Source organism: Cariama cristata, unplaced genomic scaffold, assembly GCF_000690535.1.
Source record: "Cariama cristata isolate BGI_N322 unplaced genomic scaffold, ASM69053v1 scaffold7310, whole genome shotgun sequence".
NCBI classification, from domain to species: domain Eukaryota; kingdom Metazoa; phylum Chordata; class Aves; order Cariamiformes; family Cariamidae; genus Cariama; species Cariama cristata.
In genome coordinates this window covers 1,018-28,795 of record NW_009596311.1, presented here as the reverse complement: position 1 = coordinate 28,795, position 27,778 = coordinate 1,018, and the positions used below count along the sequence as shown (strand labels likewise).

Below are 27,778 nucleotides of genomic sequence, written 5' to 3'. Positions count from 1 at the left end.
GAACACTACTTCATTCTACCAAGTATATTATTTCTTAGCTTTGTCATAAGCTCTAGGAAAACAAAAAACAGAGAAAAGTTATTTATTCATATTTTCTCCTACAGAAATGGTGCATAGTAAAATATAGTATGAAATTAGCTGGCTTCGGGTTAGTTGGTCAAAAATGTGTGTATCAGTTCAACTTGAGTCAAGCTGCCTTGGTTTGTACTAGCTATCTGTAAAGGTTGACTGAATGAGATTCCTTTCATCATACAGGCACTGCTACCTTTGCTGCAATAGTAGAGGCACACTTTGATAGCCAGAATAGCTTCAGCTGACAGGCAGCTCCTGGGTAACTGAAAGGGAATGATAGTTTGACAGGAAACATCCCTTATTTCTCCAGACAGACACTGTCCTTGAAGCAACCAGGTATTATCTGTAAAAGAAGAACAAATTTTATCATTAGGATATTTAACACCATGTCTGAAACCTACAGAAAACACTAATTTTACCTATAGGACAACATGAACTTTCTTTCCATACATCACATTAGGGGAAATTTCCTTCCTGATTTTTCCAGTTGTCGACAAAAAAAAAAAAAAACAAAAAAAAAGGAAAAGTAATTTACAAACGCTTCTTTAGGAGTCATTTAAAGATGGAGAGATCCATAGCTTTGCTTCAGAACCATACGTATATATACAGTACATCTTATTCAAATGCAATGGATCTGCAATTTGTCCTATACACACTTAGGAGGATATTAAAATTTATTCTGAGATACGCAAGCAAAACTCCTTAAATTAATGGGCTGCTATACATTTTTATCAGAAATCTAATACTAATAAATGCATAAAACTGCAGGTAAATTATGGCATTTCCGAACAGAAGTGTTGGTTTTACAAGTGGGTTGCTGCTATTTAACAATGTTCAGGCTGACTGTTACAACAGAACTTGAGTTTCACATTTATTTAAATATTTAAGAGTATGTGAACTGAAAAATGAACTGGACAATAATACGTACCTAGCTCACTGCATTGTATTCTGTATTTTACTGTAAGCGAGATGAATGAAGTGCTCTTTTTGGCATTTTTCAGAAAATACCTAAAAGTTGGCTCTAGAACTTAGGAGCTTGAAATGAGTTATTGAGCTTAGGTTGCTTACATTCTCCAATTATACTAAACCCTGAAGCTACCACATGTATCTTTACTTCAACAATATTTGGAGATTCTGTAGGCCAAAAAGTGGGCCGACTCTCCTGAAAATAATCTATCTGTACTCCAAAAGCACAAACTGGGATGAGAAACTACTTAAAATCAGGAGCCATATAAACAAATTGCAGTACCTGTACAGTATTTTTTAAAAGCAGAAATATGCAAATATGAATTATAACAAAGTAGGTTCAAAGCGCTGAGGTATAAATGTACCTCGAATGCTTTCTGGAAGAGACAAAATAATAAAAAAAAAAGGAATCTCTTTCAGGAATATGCTTCAGCTTCATGGTGAGCTTTCTCCCAGAAACAGATGGTAGGGCTGGGATAAGCTGTTCATAGAGACAGAATGGAGAGGGCAAGCACCTAAGGGGGGGATCAGTAGTATCTTTGCAAGCCCTCACTGGCAGCTTGTTCTGAGAAAGTGTGGGGAAAAAAAAAAAAATCCAGCATGTATTAATTCAAGTAAAAAGCAGCCTATTAGGTGTTTTTGTTTGGTTGTTTTTTTTTTTTTAATCTTTGCACTCCAGCTGTTAAATGCATTAACCCTAAATAACATGTATTGCACCACAAGGTCAAACGGGAACACAGCACTGCGAGAAACATTTTGATTCATCAGACTGAGATCCCTTGTATTGCAGGCAAGTCATGATATAACCCACTTTGTTTCTTACCTACTCCTGTTTAACTGATAAAACAGAGGCACTTTACCTTCTGCTGTGATAAACCAGGAATTGGGTGCTTCTTCATTCAGTTTTGAATCCGGAGGAAGAGTCAACTTTAATAAAAACTGAATCGTCTGCCCAGGAGCTACAGTTAGTGAAGGAAGCTGAATGTTTGGTGCAGATTTAGGCAGTTTTGGAAGGCTCATTATTTTCTCTCTTTGCGCAGGCAGGTTATCTGGAACATCGCATGCTTCTGGATTCAGGATAGGCAACTACCAGTAGAAATCAAACAAAATGTTTATGTTTATTTGTACTGAAAGCAAATAGCCTTTCACAATACAATTACAGTTTCAAAGCTGACGTGGACTAGGAAAACTAACACATGATACTACAGCTATTGGACTAAAACTTTCTGACAGAATGCAACAATACTACAATGACAAATAAAAAGGGAGAGACAAAATTATTTTTTAAAATGAAAAAGATAAAACTGATTAATCCAAATAATATTTACTATTAAAATCATAAAATCCACGACTACTTTGGAGTATTCACTACTTAGAGTATCCTTTAATTTAAATTTTTAACAGTAGCACTGTATTTTTACTTTAAATAAAATTTGTAGGTATTTTCTTCTAATCTGGTGGTAAACCACATGCTTTGATAAAAACATCCAAGATTTTAACCATGCAGACTGCACAGTAAAGGGTAACTTCCCAGAAAAGCCACCAACATCTTATATGGTATGAAAATTTAAACACACATTAAGACCGTGTGCTATTAAATGCAAGAAACATACAAGAAGACAATTGGACCATTATGTCATACATATATGTGTGTACATATATATGAAAACATTAAGACATACTGCCATTGTAAGACAGACAGGAGCATGAATTTGTTTTGCCTTCATGTTTATATGCAAATACAGCAGTGCTCAATTATGACAGTGGTTTTGATTTGACAACTTGGAAACCCACTACGTATCCACACTTTAAGTCACCTCTTACAGCTTAATTACAGGACTTGGTAATCGATTTCAACTTCCACTTGTTAGAAAGTGCTTATGAAATGCTCTTCATACTGAAAAACTGGGCTAGATTTTTTAATAACTCATGTTTCTGTATTCTTTTCTAGAGGATCATCACTTTCCGTTTTCATGCAAAAGTTGCCTTCCAAACACTAAGGCTTTCAACAACTGTACTAACAGGCAATGTTTATTTGCCAGATCATCACAACACATTCTGTGAATATAGCTACTGTACCCAAAAACTTATGATTTTTGTACCACTTGCCAAAGTCTGTAATAGTAATTTATATCAAGAAACACCACTATCAGCCTGTTTAATAAGTATTACTTGCCATGGAAAGAATTTTTGTTTCCAAATCCAGCACTTTAATTTGATGATTATTTGTGTCAGCAACATACATCAAGCGGCCACTTTCTTCAACACACAAACCTCCTGGTTCATTAAAAGTTGACTGTGTAAAGCTGGAACCAATAACATTGCTTGCTTCTCCTGTGCCTGCCAGGGTAGCACAGTTCTTCATCTTGGGATCTACAACTTTAATCTAAGACAAAAAAAGACACAATATCTAGATAATCTATCTAATCTCTATCTAATCATCTATCTAATATCTAGATGAGTTTTTTTTCCTTAAAGTAACAGCAAAAAAGTTTATAATGTTTTACACAATATCTGAAACAAGATTTCATTTGCCATATAAATTTCAATAAGCATTTAGTGTTACATACTTTAGTCTTCAAATTAAAACAAATTACTTTTCTTTCAATGCCTTTAATCAATGTAGTTAACCACCTTCTAGACATGAAAGCTTATACAACATCACATAAGAACAATCAGCAAAACAATCTCTCTTATCTCAGAGTTCCACGGAGGCAATCCACAATACTTCTCAAAACTTGAGTGGCTTTTTTAAGGGAAAAGCAAGTCCTCTTTTTCTCCCAGTTTTATTGAACCTGCAGTACTCCTGACCAAGCACTCCTAGCTCTTTTGCTCTATTTCAGCATCTTTGGGAAGACACAAGGAAAAGGTCTTTAGTCTGAACTGTAATTTGGCACTTTAAATCCACCTTCCCCAAAGGACCATCATATCAACACAGCAGCATGTGACAGCAAAACAATGGTAAAGAGAAGGACCCATAAGGGAAGGAAGAAAAGAAAAAGAACCCACAAAGGAACTCGTATCATTTGTTTCCTCAGCTTAACAGAACCAAGCACAATCTTTGTATGTTCCTAAAACAATCCTTCGTAATAGTAAGGCTTGCAAAGCCTGTATATAACAAGCTACTCCATGTTTACCTTATGATTATAGGAATCTGCCACATAGAGAAGTTTTCTTTTCTTGTCCCATGTTACTCCTAAGGGATGCTGCAGCTTTGCATTTATGCCTGCTCCATCCACATCACCAAAGGCAAACAAATTCTGAAAAAGTATTTTATTAAATATATTTGATTAGTCAATGTTGACATGAATTTAAATGATTGTAATTAAATGGAAATTCACTGATTTAAAAGAAAAAAAAGTCAAGACAACTTCAAAACAAGGATACTGAAAACTGGGAAGTGTGGATGTTAACCACGGAAATGGAAACTCTCACATTTAAGTTATCAATATGAATCCAGGTGGCTCCAACGACCACGCAATGCTGAATCACGTTGTCTATTTTAAAAATAAGTGAAGTAATTTGTTATCTGAGAAGCAACAATCTGCACTACAACCTGAGCATCACAACTGGCACACATTTACATTCCAAGCAGTGAAGTTAAGAAATTGATGGCCATGGAAACAGATTTACCCTCTCACCCCAAAAGCGGTTCCTCCAGGTCAGGCTTGAGGAATATTAGTAGGGCAGTGTGGGGAAGTTTGAAGTGATTACCAATGGATCTCTCTCTCCTCCTACAAGGTGCTTCACTGCTCCGTCTTTCAGAGAGATGGTTCGCACAGTGCTGCTCTCGCTATCCACTACAAAAAGGCAGTTCCATGGTTCCTCAGAAGCCAGAGATAGACCCGAAGGCTGTGCAAAGCCTGCCTTATGCGGGTATGCATTGTTTCTGTTCTCTTCGTTTCCACTCCCAGCAAATCGAAGGCAGACTCCTTTCTTTAAATCACTAAAGGAAAACAGTACTCAAGTTCAAGAATGACTTTGAAATACTTCAGACATTATGCATAAATAGAAGTTACAGGACACGCACTTGTGAGTTATAAAACCAACTGTACAGTAGCACAAGGAATTATTCAGTGCCTTTGTGTTAACTTTTATTTCACCTTAGTATATCATTCATCACTAGATAATTCAGCAAATGCAATGAAAAGTAACATTCAATTATACGAATGTACCTTACCAAGTGATAGTTTTATAGCATCTTTCATTTTATCTAACAGATCTGGGGAAAAAGCAGGCAGACTTTAAAGAACATATGCCTTTTAAATCTGAACAAAAGCAGCAAGTTTCAAGTTAAATACAGTGGAGAAAATTTTTTTTACTTTTATTTGATTATCTCTCTCTTTGGGGTTTGAAAGCTGTTTATCAAGACAAACAGCAATTTCACATGTCTCTTATTACAGTTGCTTACCTTCCCTTTGGTAGTTTTCCACCTTCCAACATCAGTGCCCATACCTGATGAGTGCCTGCCATTGCTATCCATAAAACATCATCTTCCTGGTTCCCTGAAACTTTTAAAAATGGATGTATAAAAACAGATGGGAAAAAAAACACTTTGGGAATGTTTTATAAAACAAAGAAATCAATAAACCAACCCTGCTGTTGTCCCTACTCCAGCTCACCTTTTGCCATGGAGGGCAAGAAAAAAAACACCCGACCAAAAAACAGAGCAAGAGAAAGAGAGGAAGAGAAGGTCTTTCATTTACCAAAAACTCTCCTATTATTCTTCTGTTCTCTTCCCAAGGGTATAAAAACTGTGCTTTTAAATATCCCTATCTGATAAAGGCAATACTTCAATTACTATTAGCCACTCAACATAAAAATACCTTCAAATTGCTCACAGAAACTTTTTATTCACATGAATGAACTTATAAAACTTTACACATCTCTTGGCTGTTCCTGCAAACAATCTAATGGATACCTCCTCCCCAACCCCCTATTTTGGAGTTTCAAAATGAAAGCAATTATATGTACAATGCTTGCAAGCATTTTAAACCTGAGAAGTTAGGCCAAATCAGTCTCCCTAAAGTGAAATTACCACCATTCCCCTGACTGAGATCCTGCTGTTTCTCTTCTAATCCCAAACCTTTCCCACATTACACACTGCAAGATGGGGAAAAAAAGCATCCATCTCCAGAATCAATTTCCTTATACTGTGAGCCCTCTTCATAGTAGTCCTGGTATGATTTTAACACAGTTTATCTTCAGCCTTTTGTGTTTCTTGGATTAAGATACAAGTTTCCAAGACTGTGATCAAAGGACCCTTGCTGATTCTCTCCTGTGCTTCCACGTGGCTCCATATTTTTACGCAAACTAGAGCTCCAAGAATAGAAGCCAAACTTCCAAAGCACCTGAAAAGTTTTTTGCTGAGCAGAAAGATTTTCAAAAGGAGTTGGAAAACACACGTTTAATGAGTCACCAGATATGTTACCACAGTACTGACAATGCCAAAAACACCCCAATAAAAAACAAAACAAAACAAAACCCCTCTATGAAACACCTTTGATTAGAGCTTGTTTCTAAGAGATATAAGTTGAGAAAATGGCCTATGAAATAATGTCACTACTTCCTGTATAGTACATGTTTAATTTCAGGATTTTATGTTTCCACGATGCGTATCTTGCACTTTTCAGATGCTACTGTTCTGACTACCCCAGAATGAATGATGTTGAAATCACTGGTCAATTCAGAAAGTGAGCTTTTTATCTTGTTATGCTGTACAGTTCATTCTGAGGGATCTCAAAAAGTGCTTTGTTAATTATTGAATATTCATTTCATCCACCAAAGAAATGAAGGAGTAACACTTGAACTGAGCACTTTAGAAAAATCTGTTCCATTCATCTATCCAGTTCGCTAATTCCACCCATGGAGAACTCCCTTGTGACAGCTATATATTGAAAATTTGAAAAGATTTCTTACTCTAATACTGCACACTGAAAGGTTTATCAAATATGAGACACAGGAAAAAAGTATCAATATTAATTTCAAATTTTACTGAATATGTAAGATCAATAGAGAGAAGATCCTTTCTTCAACTACAGAAGACGACAGGAAAAATAAGTAAGAGCTCCATAACCATCATAAATTTTAACGCAACTTAAATATTTTCTACTGGATGGTAATTAGAACAAAAAGGATGGATGCAAGCATGGAAATAGCATAAGCATACTGAATTGTGGAAAATATGTCAAAACTTTAATTAAAAAACTTATACAAAACCGGTAAAGTAAAAACAATACTTATAGTTGCACCGCTAAGGTATTTTATCACACAGTGGTTCTGACACTACGGAGTTTAATGTTTTACATTCTGAAACAAAAGACAGAAAAACCTTTTCTTTCAGGATGGAACAGTTTGAGGACATGTCACCATTGTCATCCTTGTACTATTCTTGCACGAGAAGGCGACCAGAGAGAACTAGCATGCTAAAATTATGGTAACGTCATCATTATCATAACTCCTTATCATCCTTGAATGGAAAGAATTTATTTTTAAAGAATTTATTATAAAACAACATAAAAGAACAAAGCAATTCTTTTACATTTATTCAATTAAGCACCACATTCCAACCTATCTTGAGTGGCTTTAAAAAACCAGTGTAGTTTCTCCTTATTAGGGTATGTGCTTTCTTATCTATAGTGCTGCCTGTAGCAAAGCAAAGCATGGCTTGCAAATGTGATATACTTACGTTATAAAGATGCACTAATAATGAACTAGAGCTCTGAATGCACTGGCATTTCATATTATACGATGCTTCAGTTATTACATGATGATTCAGTTCCTGAATCTGCCTCTGCTATATATTCGTGTCTTAACAATTCAGACTCCTGTTTGTACACGTGCTCAACTTTAAACAGTTCAGTAATACTGCTGACCATTAACTGTGAGTCAATCTGAATGCACAGAAAAGACTTTATTTCGTACCAGTCAACATCAGTATCTGTTTGAAGAGATTTCACTCCCAGGGCTACCCACACTTCCAGGTTCCCTGTCTGGGGACCACATGGTTACTTCCAGTCTGGGAAATAAAAGCCTGGGAATCAAAGCTACATTTTGTGGCTGGCACCACTGACATTTTCTAAATAGACTGAAGTTTGAAAATATTATTCTTGCCCACTAATTTTTTCTTTAAAAAAAAAATAACAAAGAAGATGTCTGTTGGTACACTCATCCTTTGCAAAAACACAAGAGGCAGAAAGGGCTATACAATATGCCCTCTGGTTTAAAGACAGGCACCCTGCCTATGGGCACACGTGAATGCAAGTCTTATCTTCACTTAAGTCAGCGGAAGTTTAGCAAATTAAATCAAAATCTGACTGACAGAACAACTAGAGAACCATTGCTGCTCTTCAGTGAGACAGAGATCACAAAACCTCAAAGGAATGCTTAAGCACCATAAGACTGTTACAAGCACACATCATCCTTTTCAGAGGAGTAAAAATTAATTTTCTTCTTTTTTTCCTGTGCTACCTGGCACTCTTTCAGATAGTATTGCATCATGCAAACAGCATAACCCTTTATGAAACAAAATGCTTCTGGAATTTTCCTCCTTAGTTAATATACCTGCCCTCTCATCAAGGGAAATCCTTGGACACAGATACTAAGAGGATGTCATACAATAGCAGATAATAGGTAGCTAAAATGGTGACTATAATTAAGAATTTTCTGTTTCTTTCCCAAGTTTTCTAACTCAGGCCTTCTTGACTGTAATGGCAGTAAATACTTCAAAAAAAATCCAAAGTAGAAGTGATAGCATTTGTTAACATGAAAGAACTAATTTAGACTATGTAGTGTTGGGATACTTCACTGTAACTACAAAAAAAGCTAAATCTGGTTATGCATTTTATTCACTCCTATTTAAGCACAGCAAACGCATACACTTGAGAGCACTTCAGCACCACAACACTTCCCAGCACTTCCCCTGACCCCCAACATGCACATTCCATATTCAAAAGCACTTTCAGCATCAAATGAGAACATTTAAAAACTGTGTCTCGTTCTGACCCCAGCAGGCCTGACAAAGTTGCTGTAAGACTTGTCAAGGATGTTTATTTTCAGCAGCTTTGCATCTGGAATTTTGCATTAAAATCAGTACCTGATACCTGAACTAGTGTTTAGAAATTTGATTTGTAGTTTTAACTTCTTTATCATGCGCATACATTTAATTCATAGAACAAGACTACAGACTGTGGACCAAAGAGAATGAGAAATCATCATTCCAGGTACAAATACTATAATTTTTTATACAGGGCAGTTTCAAGTCATGGACTTCAAAATGCTACTAAGTATGATATCTGTTAAGAAGGTAACTGCTACTCCAAATGCTTCTTTTTACTGCAGAATGCACTCATCATCATCATCCATTTTGTCAAGATGTAAAGAAGTCCAACTTACTAGAAAAGTAGTCTGTCAGACTAAATTGTGTGGGATTACTCTTGGATATTCAGTCACAACTCCCATTACATCCTTATGTTTAGACTTTAGTCTCTTTGTATGTTTCTATCAAAGGCATGTTTATACTAAATAACATAAATATCTAATTTCTTGACCTATTTCTACAGTGAAAGTGAAATATTAATAACTTTTGTTGCTATTAATATGCAGCAATACCACAAACTCCTTAATCTCTTAGTTTTGGCTTAGAATACACAGTAAGAGCATTCAGTCAACACTTTAACTGTGTTCCTGTAGAGATAAAAGTCAGTTGCTCTGATCTCACAAAAAGCTACTAGTTCTGAAACTTTATCCCTCCTCAATTTTCTCTCAAATGCTTAAAGAAAAAAAAAAAAAAAAAAAAACCCAGTTACGGAAGAGTGGAATGAAAGCTGCTTAGGGGTGATAGAACCTGTATATAAATTATGTTAGAACATGTGAAAACTTCAGCTAAATCTATTTGTCCGTCTCTCTAATTGTGCCAACAGTATGAAGCTGGTTGACTCACTCAGACAACAGACAGAAGAAAATAGTGTACTTCAGAAGTCTTCCCAAAGCATGACTGGTTAACGTCCTGCTTCACTGCAGTCCTTCACTGTAACTTCTTAACGTCATGTTTCTCAAAGGACTCTTCCTTCTTAAACAGTTTTTACACAGGAATAAAACCCTATAACAAGTCTTCCACTTTACTTCAGCCCTGTCTTTAATGAAGGAGTTACTTTTTCTTTGAAATTTCAAATATTCTAAATAAAAAATAATTACCATCTACAAGTAAATTTAGGATCTAGTTCAAGAAGAGAAGACAGACAATGCTGTTTTGCGTCAACAATGTCTCTAACGTGCTTTTCTGTGGAACTGAACTTATACGAGGGCAGATGCCGCCCAAAGCTGAATGAAGTATCTTTGAGTTTGTACTTTGCATAGGAAACTGCTACAGAGATGAGGCAGCCTTTTGCATTCCAAGTAAATCTACATTGCTACAACATGCAGTCATATTACATATGCAACATACGTTCAGAGTAATTCAAATTTTGAGTTGTCCAGAAAAACGATTCCTACTTAATCCCTGATGATCACAAAAGCAGCTCTTTTATTTTCAGCTATTACCAAGGAAAATTCTTTTCACAGGACAGTGAAGGCTAGAGCCCCAATGCCAGAATGCGACCAGACTAGAAGGACAAAGGAGAGCAACACGTAGAAAGCATACTTTCAAGATAAAGGCAGTTCAGACATAAACAGTTCATATATGGTCTGAGCTCACCCAGGAATGCTAATTGCTTATTGCTCATTATTGCTTTATTTTTATGTAAAATTAGGGAAGAATCACCATGAGTAATTCAGAAAAAAGTGTTTCCTCTGGAATGCAGCGGTACTAAATAACCCTCTAGCAGAAACACCAAGAGAAAAAAAATCTTACATACTTTTGCCTTTTAAGGGCTATAAAATTGTACCAGTATGATAAGGTACTGTACTTTCATTTAAATAATATCTATGTAAACCCTAAATTGACATAAATATTTCCAACTAGTTTACTGAAAGTATGGTCAATACTGTACTTGGGAGTTTCTATAAATAAATTACAATCATGCAATTTAAGACCAGATTTTGGAATGCGAAACACATAGTTATGTCACCAAGCACAGGTCATTGTCCTGTTCCTTCCAGCAAGAATGCAGCTATCAAAAACATTTCACACTCAGATCAACTGTGCATTTAAGTATCACTTGCTTTCAACACCCACTGAATAAAAATAGAAGGGGACAACAGAGAAAGCTTAAAAAGCACACAGTAATTTTATAACATATTTTTAAGCTGCTGGCCCTCCCCCTGTACTTCCTGCACAATCCATGTCAATGCAAATTTCAGCACCAACTTCAATGAAGCCAGAATTTAATCCCTAAAATTCATTCAAGAATTTTAAAGGGGGAGGGTAAAACACAAGCTCAGTGGCCACAACTAAAGAAATAAAAAAATGATAAGGAAGAATACTGTCTGCCTGAATGTGTTTTGTCTCCATTAACTTCCCTACCTTAGAGACATCTGTGCCAACTTTCTTTTAAGTGGTATTTCAGTCACTTAATCTCTTTGCCTCAGACTTCTGCATCTATATAGAATGCAGAGACAAAAGCCTATTATCTCATGGAAATTCTATGAGGATGCCTAAAAGCAAGCTACTTAGTAGTATCTGTTCTGAACATTAAATTATCTATGCCGTCATAGACTTTTTTATCAGTATTTTTAATTTCACAACAAACTGTTAAAATTTTAAAATGCAAACAATGAAGTCTTTTAATTGATCAATACATAGAATCATAGAGGTTGGAAGAGACCTCAAAGATCACCAAGTCCAACCATATACCCAATGCCACCATGCCTGCTAAACCCATTATACCATGTCTCGAAGCGCCACATCTAAACTTTTTTTGAACACCTCCACGGATGGTGAGTCCACCATCTCTCTGGGGAGCCCGTTCCAATGCCTAACGACTCTTACAGTGAAGAAGTTCTTCCTAATATCCAACCTATACTATATATATCCATATATCCTATATATTCAACATACACTATGTAGCAATAATCTCAAGAAACATAAATTGTACAGAAAAAAAAATTTCCCTTAAGAGGTAACCCTTCCCTTTTGAGACTTTGCAAAAGGTCAGTATGAGCTCGTCAATACTATCTAGTGTAGTACATAAACAGTTTAAAGATTTAAACTTCTTTTTTTCTTTCCTTTCATGTTCTAGATAGCGTGGCTTTGGACACTGAAAAGAAACTCACACAAGCATCACTTGTTTAAAAACTATAAAATCCATAAATCTACCTTCTGAAAAGAAAAAATGCCTCGTACGCAGTTTAAGCTACACAGATCTAAGGAAAATGGGAAAGTATGATGTTATTTCCCATACGTCATGCCAGTTATCACAAAAGTAAAACTTATGAATTTTGTAATAATGAACCTAAGTTGTTGAAGTGTACATTACCTCCCGCAACTTGCAGAGAGATACATATAAGCATACATAAAAAATGGGCACTACTATGTGGATACAAAGAAAAGTAATTTTTTGAAACTCTCATCAATTACTTCATCTATCCAAATGCACAAATAGACACTAGCATACCAGTTTTAATATACTGACAACAGAGTATCTACGTGTAGGAGAGCACACCGAGAATCAACAACAGAAGGCTGGGTCTCTGCTCACGACAGTGAAGATTTCCTACAAAACTGTGCTTCCCATGCATTTACTGAATAACAAATGCATTCTATGATATATTGGATAGCAACAGAAGGCTCAAGCTATTGCAACTGCTACTGCAGTAACAATACAACTTTGACAAACTCTGCTGCAGTGTTGACAAACTATGATGATGTCTGGCAACAAACAAAGAAGTCACTGCAGCTCATGACAGTATCTACACTGTAAGACAAATGCACTGCAGACTACAAGACACAGTCCTGCTTCCTCATGCTCTGGGACAGACTCCTGTTAGCATTCTACTCAATGTAACCCTCTGTTTTGACAACTCTCTCTGGTTATAGCTTTCTAAAGATTTTTACATAGCTATTACAGCAATTTACATTTTTCCTAGCTCACTTTACTCACACAAAATCATATTAAAAAAATCTTAAAAAGAAACTAAAACACATCTTCCTCCTCCCTCCCTCCTCTCGTTTAATCTATTTGGCCTATTACCCTCTCAAAGAAGGAATTTAAATTGATTTAATCTCTTCTTAACTGACAGGTTATATTACACTTTAGAGATCTAAATAGACAACTGACTGGTAGGTTCTAACTGAATATGAAAAAATGTATACTGGTATGAACAGAGTTCATCCAGAAGATCTGATTTTTATGTAAATGCTTATAAAAATTCAGCAGTCAGTGTTGAACTGTGCAGATGACTAATCCTCTACAGGTGACTAATTCAGTTATTACTATGTTCATGTTGATAAACAGTCATATCAATTAACATTTAACAAGCAGAACTCTCAAAAATAAAAAATATCAATAGATATTCAACTACTAGCAGAAGTAGAAGAAAGCATCACAAAAATGAAAAGTAAAATTATAGGATATTTTGAACAGTTCTGTTAAACAGCTTAAGTTTCTGAAGTGCTGATGAATTACAAGTCTACTCTTTTGCAGATCTGCGAAACAGCTCTGTAGTAACATCCCACAGAGATCAGCTTGCTAGTTCAAGATACCTTGAAAACTATACCATCTAGTCACACAACAGACTACTGGTTCACAAAAGGAAAATCGGATTGGATAAAATTCAGCAAATCTCATGCCTTCATTAATAGCAACCCACATCCGATGAGATTCTCTTTCAGGGACTCCTCTTTTCTCTTGCAAGTAGGATTCCACATGCTTAACACAGATTGTAAGGGTCATTGACAAAGTCTTCTTTTTTTTTTTTTTTTGTATGTGCGTGTAGAAGATGCAAGTATTAAATCTAAAAACTAATGCCAGTTGCTTATTTAAGTAGCCAAGGTTGCTGGTGGTATACTGTCTATACTGACAATGTATTTGTACAGGTTAAAGGGCAACGGGCACAAACTGAAACACAGGAAGTTCCATCTGATTATGAGAACTTTCATACTTTGAGAGTGGCAGAGCACTGGGACAGGCTGCCCAGATTGGCTGTGGAGTCTCCTTCTCTGGAGATATTCAAAACCCGCCTGGACGTGTTCCTGTGCAACTTGCTGTAGGTGAACCTGCTTTGGTAGGGGGGCTGGACTAGGTGATCTCCAGAGGTCCCTTCCAAACCCGACCATTCTGTGATTCTGTACCAGAACACCTCTACAAAATCAGAATTTCTGAACTAGCTTCACAGAATCACAGAATCATAGAATCATTTGGGCTGAAAGGGACCTTCAGAGGTCATCCAGTCCAACCCCCCTGCAGTGAGCATCAGGTATACGGTTGGACTTGATGATCTTTGAGGTCTCTTCCAACCATAATGATTCTATGATCTCCAACTAGATAAGGTTGTCATGTTCCCTTAAACTTAATTTGAGCATGTTCTCCTCCTCCATAACCGACCCAATATTATAACAAATGCTTCCAGGTCAGTAAATGTTCTAATTTACTAATCTTGCAAAGCACCTCTAATTTAAAGATATTAGACTTAAAGTATGCTACTTCCCCACCCCATTCCTCTGCAGATTCAAGAAATCCTAATATTGGAAGTCAATCTTTAAGCCTGAAATACAGACCTAAGGGGTTTATGCCACATTAAAGCATTGTTCTCTCATTGTTAAGAAACTGGCATCTGCAACTTCAAAATTATATTGAAATGGAAACATGAGAAAATAAAGTATCAACTCACAGTTAATAACAGTTGAAAACATGGCAGTTACACGATGTCAGGCTCAGGTGTGTGTTAAGTGAATCAGGAAAGAAACCTACTTAAATCCTCAGAATCTGATTCTTGCATCCTATTATGCAAAGATTTAATTTTTACCTCCTGATGCTTGCAAGGTTTTTTCTGAGGTATTCCTCTCCTACCTGATTGACTCTATCATGATCTTGAGTCTAATGATTTTATGTCACTTAAACAGGAATAAACAGAGGTCTCCAACTAAAATTATTTTTATTTCCTAAACTCAAATATTTACAAATGGTCAGACATGTCTATATAGTCAAGGAAAGGAACTTCTAGACAATGCTAACTTCCTGTAAAATGTAGCTGCTTCTTAAGTGATCCTGGCATAAAGCACTGGCCTAACAAAAGCAATCACAATCTCCTTCCGTATTTGGACCCAGTAACTATATAACTTGCTACAAAAGAATTTTTCTTCCATCAAGTAACAGTTCACACTTTCTCAGGATTCAAAGCAGAACTGCAGTTATCACTTGCAAATAAAACCACTGTTTTTTAGACTCAGTTGTAAAGTAAATCTTCACTTTTTCGTATCTCAGATTATTACCAAAACAGCAAAACATTTAGCAAACAGTCATGCATGTGTAAATATGAGATGTTAAAAGCTCAACTGATACAATACTTGAATTTCCGAAGACCACATCCCATGGAGAGCTGATAGGCTGTTCTTCTCCATTTGCTCCACCTTCCTTATCAACACCTTGTATCCCAATGCCTGCCACAGTGGTCACCATCTCTAATTCCAGGTCAACCTGCAAGAAGCAAAAGTATAGCCACTGAATGTACAAAATTAACTTGACTGAAGTTACAGATAATATGAGCTAGGTGTCAAAACCAGAGCATTTTTGCTGACAAATAAAAACCAAATCCTAACAAATTTCAGGTATTTGTTTAAGTAGGAAAATAATTAATTTTACCACAATGCTTGCTGATGGGGGCGTGAAAGGGGAAGCAGTGCAGGAAAACCACGTGCCAGGAATTCTCTTCCACATGCAACAAAAATTAACATTGCTCTGACAAGGTTTGCTCTGCAGTTGTAGAAGCAAGCATCAAAATTTTCTAGAGAATTATTCAGATAGACAATGCATGTGGATGTTTTATTTTAAACTTCTATAGGAATATGACATAAAAATTCAGATATTGTACAGTATCTCCCATCTCTATATAAAATAATCTGTACAAAGCAAATTATTTTTGCAGTTTATTTCCTGCCCTAGAGTGAAAAATGTTTTAATCTCATTTCTGCAACCTAAATCCCTTTATTTTTTCCTTCCCCTTTTGTTTATTTTCTAAGTGACTTCCAATATATCTCATGAATTTATCGTGATGATCATGTAAAAGGGGAGTCTTTCACACATATAATCTTCTAACTTTTGTAGCAGGAAATGCACTCTTTTTGGAAGGGCCATGTTGTCCACAAACATTTGAAAGCATGTCCTGTAGCTGTTGTATTACTTTAATTCTTGGATACTCTCATGGCATATTTAGGTGAATGGGAACAGCTAATTATAATGAAAAATGCTGAAGCAGTATGATCCAGATCTTCAGATGTTTCTGTGCTGTCTTTGCTACCTGCAACACCTCATTTCCTGTGGCCACCAGGCTACAGTGGTAAGATAAGAACCCTGGAGCAAACTACTCATTTTTAGTAACAATGCTTCTTTACTAACAGGGACCCTTGGTCCTTTCCAGAATAAAACCTGGTAGTCAACTACAATGAATACAGTGCAGGGAGTTTGTGGACTAGTGCTTTGAAGTGAAACACAGAATGAATCTACTTAACAGTACAAAGGCACCCCAAATTGATTGAGGATGTACCTCCTCTGATCACAAATGAGATACACCGGTGAGGATCTGAGTACAAGACCTTCTGAGATGCATAAAATAATTTTAATAATAAGGTAATACTATATTGCTTCAACAAACTTAACTTCTGAATATTCTAAATTTGACCTAACTAAATACAAGATCCAATGACAATATATATAAAGAATAACATTCCGACATGCTAAAACCCTGCAGGCGTTTAATCAAAAAAAATCCACATGTAGACAATTCTGATACTAAAGCAGTTACCTGTACTTCAGAGACCCAGATAGCTAACAGAAATTTAGATATTCACTGAACCACAGTAGTACAATAACTTTTGATTAGAATCTGATACTACTGGAAGTGAAACAAAAACAATTTTCACTTCCAGTACTAAGAATAGATGTTTCTCATAACAGGAAAGTAAGAGTCAGTAGGAAAAAAAAATTAAAAAATCAGTTATGCTAGAATGAGTAGCACATTTCATCTTCATTTGAAAGGAAGGACAAAAGTATATGTAGCCCTTTAAAAAACAAATTGCACACAGCATTTATTTATAAGATATTGGGCCAAATTTCCTTCCTGATGTTGAGGGTATTCGGAGAGTAATTAATTTGATGTAATTTTTCACCTGTGTAAGTAGAATAAGGTAAAAGAGATTAAATTTTGAATTTCCTTACGGAAAATGTACCTTTCTAATTAGGTGATTTTCTGTATCAGCTACGTAAATAACATTATTTTTTATAGCGATCCCTTGTGGTGAGTTGAAAGCTGCCTCTGAAAAGCTTCCATCTCTCCTTCCACTGTTTGGACCTATAAATGAAACAAAGCAAATTCAAAAGTAATTTTAGAAAAAAAAAAAACAAACCCCACAAACTTAAAAATAAAGTGCATACATTTAAACCTGTAAGAGAATTACATCTTCTAAGAGATGCTTTCACAGCACCTTGTATAGTTTATATTATTCATATTTTGTGTAGTCTCATTTTAGTCACTGTGCCATGTAATTACAATAGCCTGGGGCTATTAAGTTTTGAACTCATTCTCCACAAGTTCTCTGCTTCTATAAGCTCATCTTCCAAAGAGAATACTAAATAGGGGTCTAAATTGTTCCCATTCCCTTGCACTAAAGCACAATAGCAACAATGGAAGATAGAAATAAAAAACTGCATCTTTTTTTATTCCCGATTACATCAAAGTAAGCCAGTAGGAAAAACTTTCATTTCCAAAACTCAACTCCATTTGAGTGGTTTAGATTTTGGTGTAATCACAAATGAAATTAGTATTTGATTAGCAGCATTTTCTCATTAATAATAATAATCAGGGAAAAGATGACATGGAACTAATTACACAAAAGAACAGTGAGAATGATAGAGCGACAGTTTTCTGCACAGAACAATCAAGAAATAGAAAGGAACATGACCTGAATATAACAGTATGAAGGTAAGCATCGTATTTCAAAGGGAGTAACATTTAAAGTGCATTAGCAGTATGTGTCAGCAGAAGACATTTAGATATGAGTTATGTGTGCATCATGATTTATCATGTAGACATAGTAATTTCAACCTCTGTGCATGCCCACATTTATTACTGTATTATCAACTTCATGACATTATTTTCTGCCCACTGAATCATTTAACTGAGTCACTGAAACACACAAACTTTTACAACCTACTGTCAGAAGACAATTTAGACCTTAAAAGATACAAAGGACGGAGGTGCTGGTGTGTCAGATTCCAGTAGTTCCACCTGTAAGCGTCAGGGCGCACATACCCAAGGAAGGGAATAGCACAGAGTGCCAGAGGAAGGAGGGGTACCCGTTCAGAGGTTAGGACACTTCCCTCTGAATTGCTCTTTAATGACTATCCCAGAACAGTAAAGGGTAGCTTGTTGGCAGAGGCTTTACCTCACATCTCAAACAGAAACCAAATTCTCTCACTTTTGTCATAAGAAAACCTGTTTTTACTTCCCATAGGAGAAGGGTATTAAGACTAACACCTTTATCAGGGTAACTTGGATAATTAGTCTGTCTATCCAACGCACTGTTACTTCAAATAGCAAGAGATTTTCTACCTGTCTTTAAACAGCAGTGCCACTAGCAATTTTAGGTGGTTTGTAGGATCCTGCCATGGGACAGGCATTAGTCAATACCAGACTAAATAATACAGGACACATCAGCACACAGGTCCTGATTCCAAGACATAAATGAATCATTGTTTTCAATGATTTAAGGATTCTACCTCTTCCTAAACCTGCCTCTTATGGTTGCTCATAGACGGACTGTCCTAACAGCTATGTACCTGGTGCACTGAGATCTAACTTTGACCACTGTAATAGACTAAAAAAACTAACAAGTCTGAATGTTTAATTTATGAAAGAGTAAGGCATACAAAGAGTGTGCAAATTTTTTGGATTTCCACTGTAAAGCAGCCAGTAATTAAAATAAAAAAAATAGCCAAAGAGATTAGTTTTTTTAAGCTGAAATGTTACTAAACATAAACTTTCTAACAAATGTAAATAAATTTAAAATACTTAACTTTCACTGTTTTCAGAACTTGTTTATATGTTACACCCCAGTTTTGGTGAGAACACAGGCCTTTTCATATATACTAAGGCAACTTCACTTTCAGGTGCCTATGCACTAGTGCAATGCCACTGTTCTTAATAATTCTCCCCTCCTCTAAAAACCAGAAGGGGATCCAATACAGCAATGTTCTTCATTAAAAAAAAAACAAAACCAAAACCCAAACAAAAAAAACCCCCAAACCCAAAAAACCTCCCCACACACCACCACCACCACAATTCAACATCCATTTCTTCTATTGGAAAGGGAGGCATTACTGCCTCCCTACGTTGCTGCTGGATGTGGATGTATGTCACTTAAATCTAAACCCGTTTGCAACTCTTTCAGAAGAATACAAAATGTATTTTTTATAATTCATATTTGACATCACATGAAAATACAAACTTCAGTCAACTGAACAAAGAAAAAAAATTAGACGTCTCAACCAATTGCATTAACAGTCTCCCACTGACGGTACTATATCCCTCCATATCCAGTAAAAGTGATTTTACTAGAAAAAAAAATTCTATCAATGTTTATAAACTGCTAGGTCCTCTAAGAAAAGAATCAGCCTAGTAGGCTTAGCAAACATACTCTATTCCTAAACTAAAATGACTATAACAAACTTATATACCCTTACCTCCAATAGTGTGTAGAATTTGTCCATTTTTTCGAGTAACCAAAATCCTATGATGTCCAGTGTCTGCTATTACCAGCCTTTCTCCTGAATTATCTACGGTCACTTTGCCAGGAAACAGCAGCGGAGAAGGTGGGAGGGAGTCTCTGTATAGCTTTATGCCAATGTTGTTATCTTTGATTTGCCCTCTCTCCTTGTAGAATTTCAGTGTTATAGAAGTAAATAAAAACAACTTCTCTCTGTGTCCCTCTCCAACAAGTGAAAACAGCATATTTCCACGAGGCCCGAGAATGACCAGAGTTGGCCAGCAGGACACTTCCAGTTCATGCCACAGCGTTGCATCTGCATCATTTACTACGGGGTGGACAATATTGTACCTCAGAACAGCACTTTTAATGCTATCCAGAACTTTTTCATTTGGGAATTTCGCTGAGTGGACACCAACAATAACAAGACCATCTGAAAGGAAAAATAAAGTCATGCACTGAAACATATTTGTATCTGAATTAAAAAAAAAGTAAAAATGAAGCACAGTTATCTCACTACGTGACTGACTGCTTTTCAGAATAAGAGGATTTGAACAAACAAAAAGCAATTACATCTCAGTCGGAATACAGATAGCTATGTATACAAAATACTGAAACTCAGAAATAACATTTCGGTAAAATTACTGAACTTTAGGACCATTACTTCCCCAGCTGGTTGACATTTAATACGTCATAAATTGTTCCCCGCTCCTGAACCTTTACATACTAAGACAGAAAGTACTTTCAAAATAATTATGGGTAAGTTGCAGCAGTTCAACTGATACTTTGTTTTTTTCCAGATGTTTATGATACCCCTTGTCTTTCGATCCCTAAGCATAACTATGTGTTTTAGAAAAGGAATTATTTTCCACAGTTAACTAGGAATCACAAATGTAACACTGAACTCTGGAAGTCCAGACTTACCTTGGCATATCTAACCCTAGATAAACAGTAAAAAAATAAATGTGTAGGCTTCTGAAATCAATACAGTATTCTATATTTCAAATAAAAATGGCAGCACTGACAACTATGACAAAATGACAAATAGCACTTGTTACAAACCAGGCAAGCTTGAACCCTTTTCCTTAAAAAAAAAAAAGGTGGGAAAAAAAAGGAAAAAAAAAAGGTGGATAAGAGGATTAAATCATTGATTTTTGCCCCTCCCCTTAGAATGTTTACCTTAGTTTCTTTATTTGGTTAATAATGACAACGAAGAGTTTACATTTTCCCATAGTAGGGATAACTGCACTTGAAATCCTAGTATGAAGGTGTTGCATAAGCATAAAGTAACATAATTGTGCTTATATACACTGCATACACAGTAACAATCCTAAAATTGATCAAAAGCACACAATTATGAGCTTCCTTCAATTTTTTGCCTTTTTTCTTAGTTTTACAAAATTCAAACACAGAAATAAAAATCTATGGCTCAGACTTCAGTTGCTTTTCCCTTGTGATAAGAAATAAATCTACTTCCACCCCAGGTAGACAATTATGTAAGCAACCCCAAATTTTCCACTCCCCTTTCCTGCCCAACAGAAAAAGAATGAAGAGCCTTCCTTCAGTCAAGCTGCTTTTCTAGGAGCAAAAAAAACAAAGTGTGGAGGAAACAAAAAGAAGCACTACATCCTTTTTCAGGGTTTTAAATCATGTTTTACTAGCATCATCTCCATCAAATGAAGTAAACTGTGCATGACATCAATACCATACCTCGTCTTGCTTTGTACTTAAAGAATACTATTAGCCATAAGCATAATCTTGTTCTAGTCAAAGTAACTTGACGATTCTAACATAAGTAAGGAAGAAAACAACATTTACCATGCAGTTGTAGAAAGCTGCAATACTATAATTTTAAACCAGAACTGTTAATCTAATGGAAATCCTTAGACATTAACCTTACTACTTATTAAAAAAATCACTCCTGTTTCTGGACAGTGCAAGCATTTTGTAACCACAAATAACAATTGGGATCTCTCTACTTCTTTGTCCAAGTAAAAGTTTTAAATTTTCATGTGATCTTTTGGGTTATTTTGAGGAGAGGAGTGAAATTAAATGGGAAAGAAAAATATCCTTAGAGGTGACCCAACCTGAGTTAATTCTAGCGCAGTATTAGAAATTATTTTGACAACAAAAAAAGTACTTACTTTTTTTTTTCCCAGTCAGGTCTACAAAAACATTTAGCATTTATAAACCCTTTCATCAGTAGCATTCAAATATCTGTGATGTTTCCTTCCTTCCCACAGTCACCAATGTCTATAGGTGGATTCCTTATAGTACTGTATTTTTTCGGTAATAGAAGTAACACAAAAAAGCAAAGAAGACTTGGGGTCTGTACACAGTGGCATAGAGGAAGAACAGCCATTATCCAATCTAATCCAATTCTGATGATGCTTATACTGTGAAATACGATGAGTGTAGATCCTTGAAGAACTTAATAAGGTTCTTAAATCAGAGTAATTTGTGCTTGTACAAATACTGCAATCAAAAATGTTGTATTGTGCTACTATAGACAAAATAGGTTTGGTTGAACAGTTACTAAATTTAGATAAGCAGGATACAATTTAGTTATAAAGGCTAAAGGCAGATGTGCAATGTGAATCTCTAAGTAAGCAAGTTCTGTTATTTGGTGCTTACTCTAATATTGTTATGCTTTATCTTAAACAGCCAATGGAAATGGCCCTCCTGAAAAAGGAGGAAAAGCTCCTCTGGGTAAAGTGCTCATCTGGAAAAGACAATTTTTTAAATAAATGTTTTCTCAGCAAAGTTTTAAGAAGATTTGAGAGTATGAGCTGTTTAGCAGGAACATTGGACAAGGACACAGAACTGATGGAGTGTGTCCAGAGAAGAGTGACAAAGCTGGTAAAGGGCCTGGAGAAAAAGTCTTACAAGGAGTGGCTGAGGGAGCTGGGGTTGTTTAGTCTGGAGAAGAGAAGGCTGAGGGGAGACCTGATCGCCCTCTACAACTACCTGAAAGGAGGTTGTAGCGAGGCAGGGGTTGGTCTCTTCTCCCTGGTAACTAGCGATAGGACAAGAGGAAACGGTCTCAAGTTGCGCCAGGGGAGGTTCAGGTTCGACATTAGAAAGAACTTCTTCACTGTTAGAGTTGTTAAGCATTGGAATGGGCTCCCCAGGGAGGTGGTGGAGTCACCATCCCTGGAGGTGTTCAAAAAACATTTAGATGTGGCGCTTCAAGACATGGTTTAGCGGGCATGGTGGCATCAGGTATACAGTTGGACATGATGATCTTTGAGGTCTCTTCCAACCATAATGATTCTATGATTCTATACTGAATTTCTAGAAGGCAATTTTTTTCTCCTTCAAATATAACAATTTGTTACAACAGGAAAAGACTTGATTATCACAAATCTAATCAGAACATAACCTAAATATTTTCAATCATCCTGCTAACAAATTTATTTCTTATTTTCTAGATTCTCATAGTTGCTAGAACAGTAGCCCTTTCTCCCAGTTTTTCTCTTCACTCCTCCCGTTGCAATTGCAGTTATCAAAATCCAGAATTAGCTCTGAGAAAGCAAGCCACAGACAAAACAACTTGTTGCAGCTTGCATAATGCACCTTTCTCCTTAACAAAGAAAATAATTTCATTTATTTAGCATTCTAGCATTTTAATTTTTAATCCACAAGAAGTGTACTTTTTTCCACAATAACTCACCTATCTTAGACATTTTATTTCATTTAGCATCAACCATTATGTGTCACATAACAATTAATTTTAAACTGGAAATTTATATATTGGATGATTACTGGTATTTGGCACCTAATCCATTAAAGGGCTTCATTATTTGTAAATCTTCAAGTAAATATGTGAAAATCAAATGCTTTAGTAAAACAGTCCTCCAAAAGTCCTGGAGTTACAGTCAGTGGAGTTTGCCGTTGCAACAACAGTAAAACCAGCTCTCTAATCAGAAAGGGCCTGAACGAGGTCCCAAAAAGAAACAACTGTAAACAACTGCATCCAAAGACATGGTTTGGAATGGAATGTAGTATTTACTTTTATGTTTTCCTCCGATCTTTATGCCAGAGGTACAATCTGGCTAGCTGGACATCTTCATTCTACTGTCACCTCTGGTTTTGAGGTAGAAATGTAAGAAAGGCAATCATTTCAGGTCTTAAATAGTTGTATTATTTGAGCTTACCCAAGTTTGCTTCCTTCTAAAAAACCAAATTTAATCTCAAGTTGGCTTTTTATTCAGTTACAGAGAAATGGAAAACTATTTTTCAGCCCTCTCCTCAACCATAGAACAGTGAATGGAGAAGAACATCGTCTTCAATGTGACAACAGGAAAGGGTAAAGTGCTGCACAATAAAAGACTTAGTTGAATATAACAATTTCACAGATACAGAATTAAAAAAATTACTACAACTGATACAACTAACACAGTCTTTATCAATCCTATAGGCACAGCATGTTGCAATATCAGACAGCTGAAACTGTAGTATTATCAACTGCTGAACTTCAAAGAGCAGATCAAATATTTTAACTGTAATAGGATCAGCAGCAGCACTTCTATTTGTCCTTCAAAAATATCACTAAAGCTAGAAAGACAATTCTATACTGAACTTCTGAACAGCACAAGTAAGTTATAACATCCTGTCATGAATAAAACTCTTGTGGAAACTGATGGATGCTATGCTGAGATAAAAGAATATGCACACCATTTAAAACACTTTATTTGAAGGATTATAATAAAGCACAACACTGGACTTATGCCAAGCTATTTCGAAGTATTAAAAAGTACTCCCTCTTATAGAAGTCATTTCTGGACTGCTGATAACATGAACTGAATATGCACTGGAGTTTAAAATAACTTTCTGATTGCCACTTGAAACACAGAAATAGCACCACTGAAGATATCAGCGAGAACATATCAGATAAAGATGCTAGGCAACATTTAATCCTATGGAAAGTAGTCTTCATTTTGAAACAGATCTCCTGAAGTTCCATACAACGGAAATATGTGCATATGTACAATGATATATATAATGGTTTAGGATCACCCTAAAGCTACAGTTTCTTGTGTTCAGATTTCTCATGTCTGATGATCACACTGCTAAAGTTTCAACACAGTCCACGAAAGAGGGTATTTGAACCACTTAAAAAAAAAGTAATGAGTATCAAAAATGTACGTACACAATGTACAATCAAAAAAAGACATTCTATCAATATTGAGGTTTGTTCTTAGTTATGTAGAAAAATATACGCAACATTCCTTCAAATATTCAAACAACAGATTAAAGATCCAAATATATTACGAGATAGATGCTTTGTCAGAGTAAGATGCTTGTTTTCATTCTGACTAATATTGTCTGCTAGGTCAGCACCCTCTGTGACTTCTATAGCATAGTAAATGCATACATAAAGTGTGTAAATAAATGCTCTGTTTGCAAATCTAAAGTTTAGTAAGGCTGCAGTTTCATTATATATTTAATCTGACTCGCTGCTGTCAAAAGAAAACGTGTTGCTCATCTTTTGCACCAAAATCAGTTTTTTTGCAATCACAAGATTTCAGAACTAACCCAATCGAAAGTGAAGGGACTTCCATTAACTAAAGAAAAGAGCAGACTAAAATAGAATGAAACTCCAGAATAAGGCTGAATACCAATATACCTGCATTAATATATCTAGACATTCTAAAACACTGGTATGGCCAACATCCTTTCTACTTTAGTTTTATTCTTCCAACTTTAATCCTTCTCAAGTTTCTCAAGTCAACAACTCTCCCCTCCTCTTTCTCCTAGTGATTAGTAAACCATGTTTGCTTTTTGTGAAGAAGATGCACATTGATATAAGACCATCTACTGAAGTATTTTTCTATGGCTTAAAAAACCACAATCCTTACTGCCTTGGTATATATACATATTACGGTAATGCTAAAATTTACACACTTAGCACAGCAAAGAAAGATTAAATAATCCTGAAAAGGCTGACAATCAAAATGTGAAAACAGCAGAAAACAACCAAAAGGGAGATCTATAGTGAAAAAAGAAACAATGTATTTTTCTTTTTGTTTGAACCATCAAGCACCTTAATCTCTTCCTGAATCCAACTGCTATCCTCTGTTTCCTAATGGATTAAATTTAAGATTAATGTTACACACACCTGCTCTTCTTTCCTTTTACCTCCACTTTCATCCCAAGTATTTTTTTTCTCACTCTGGTTCCGATAGGAAGAGGATAGCTCAAATCCAAAAAGAACTTATTAGGATAGCTCAATTACAGAAAGAATTTATCACCTATCAGCAAACTACTCTTCTCAAGTAATAACTTCTATGACAGGAAGTTTAATACAAGCCAAACAAAAAAGTATGTCTCCAAGTGGACCTCCAGTTCAGTTCAGAGTGCTGCAGCCTCTTCTGCACCAGTATAGAGATGTTCAAATACTTTAAAGAGAAAGCTTGTGGGGAGAGGTTGTTAAAATAAGTATTTTGTTATCAACTGATTTAACAGCTTGGTCTCAAAAAACAGATTAAGGATAAGACAGCTATATTAACATAATAATACTACACTACAAAATATTTATCATTTAAAGATATTATTCATTATATGATCAATGTAATCTTCTGGATTCTCAATCTAGACCTTCTTCCCAGCACATCTGATAACAACAGCAGTCCATTTATCATTTGCTAATCACTTTCCACTTAAAACTGCCTCCCTCCCAAAAAATGCCATGACTATTTTTCATTATTAAAGTTCCTCATATCTGAAACAGTATACCAGATCTCAAAATTCTCCAAAGCAAACAGCTAAGCTTTCCAAGGTAGAAGATCATAAATAAATGAACTACTTAAAGAAGTTGAAATTTCAAAGACATTGTAATTTATTTTTCTAGTGAAAGAAGGTAACACATGAAAATAAATGCTGCCAAAATTAAAAATAATCAGAAATGCCAATGGAGAATCAGAGACCTAAACATTATAAGATAATGTTATTTACTACATATATATTATATTTAATACAGTATTTTTAGGGCTGAAAGTAACACTGTTCTTCATCTCACTATTCAGTCTATTAAAATATCCAAGATAAGTGAGAAGCTGATCCATTCTGTGTAAGACCACAGCTTCTCTCTGACAAGTCATGATGATGACAAGAGACTGCATTCTAAAGAGTAATTACCCTGCGTTTTTATTCACTCGGACAGACAGAGATATTTCATCTCAGATGTGACTTTAAAGAGCTTAAGTCCCTCTTCAGAATACAGGACTACTAATGGTATGTAATGATGTGATGTCAATACCAAAAAAATTCTAAATCAAGCTTACATATTTTGTTATTTCAGTTAGAATGGAAAAAATAAGTAATCTTAACTATATCCACTGTACCACTTTTACTATATTATTCTCAGAGTTGTTTCCCAAGTCAAGTATAGAGGATTACATACTTATATTAACTTTAAGCCCATATCTTACATCCTTGCGTAGCTTTTTGCCAATAGCCTTATTTATGAGGATACCAGATTTGGGCTTTAAGCACATATCCTGTTTCTTTAATTATACAGACACAACAGATACCTTATTTAACCCCACTTAAAAATGCGATTGGAGTATACACAGTCACCTTTTTTAGGCTACTTAGAAGATTAGAAGACATTTTTAGGCACCCCTGAAATTTTGCCAGCTGTTTAGTAACCAGCAACAAAATGACTCAGCTACTCCGCCTGCAACACTGCCAGGAAATTCTATTCCAAGCAAGCCAAAGGACTTTTACCTTTATCAGAGTACTGGTGCTCTAACGCGTGGAGATCAGGCAGCAGGTGCAAGCAATTGATGCAGCAGTAGGTAAAGAAATCCAACACCACAACTTTTCCACAAAGGTCTTTGTAAAGAGAAATAGGACCTTCAGTGTTTAACCATTGTAGAT

The 27,778-nt window shown here is 35.7% G+C and overlaps 1 protein-coding gene across 1 annotated transcript; it reads right to left on the bottom strand.

Moving 5' to 3' along the window:
• Positions 1-149: 149 nt before the first annotated feature.
• Positions 150-27,778, bottom strand: NHLRC2 (NHL repeat containing 2; the record flags this gene model as incomplete). The annotated part of the gene is made up of 10 exons (XM_009705378.1): positions 150-415; positions 1,899-2,124; positions 3,215-3,424; positions 4,176-4,298; positions 4,753-4,984; positions 5,450-5,549; positions 15,482-15,611; positions 17,360-17,481; positions 19,872-20,327; positions 27,626-27,778. Coding segments are annotated over 10 exons (2,018 nt in total), but the record flags the coding sequence as incomplete, so codon positions are not given.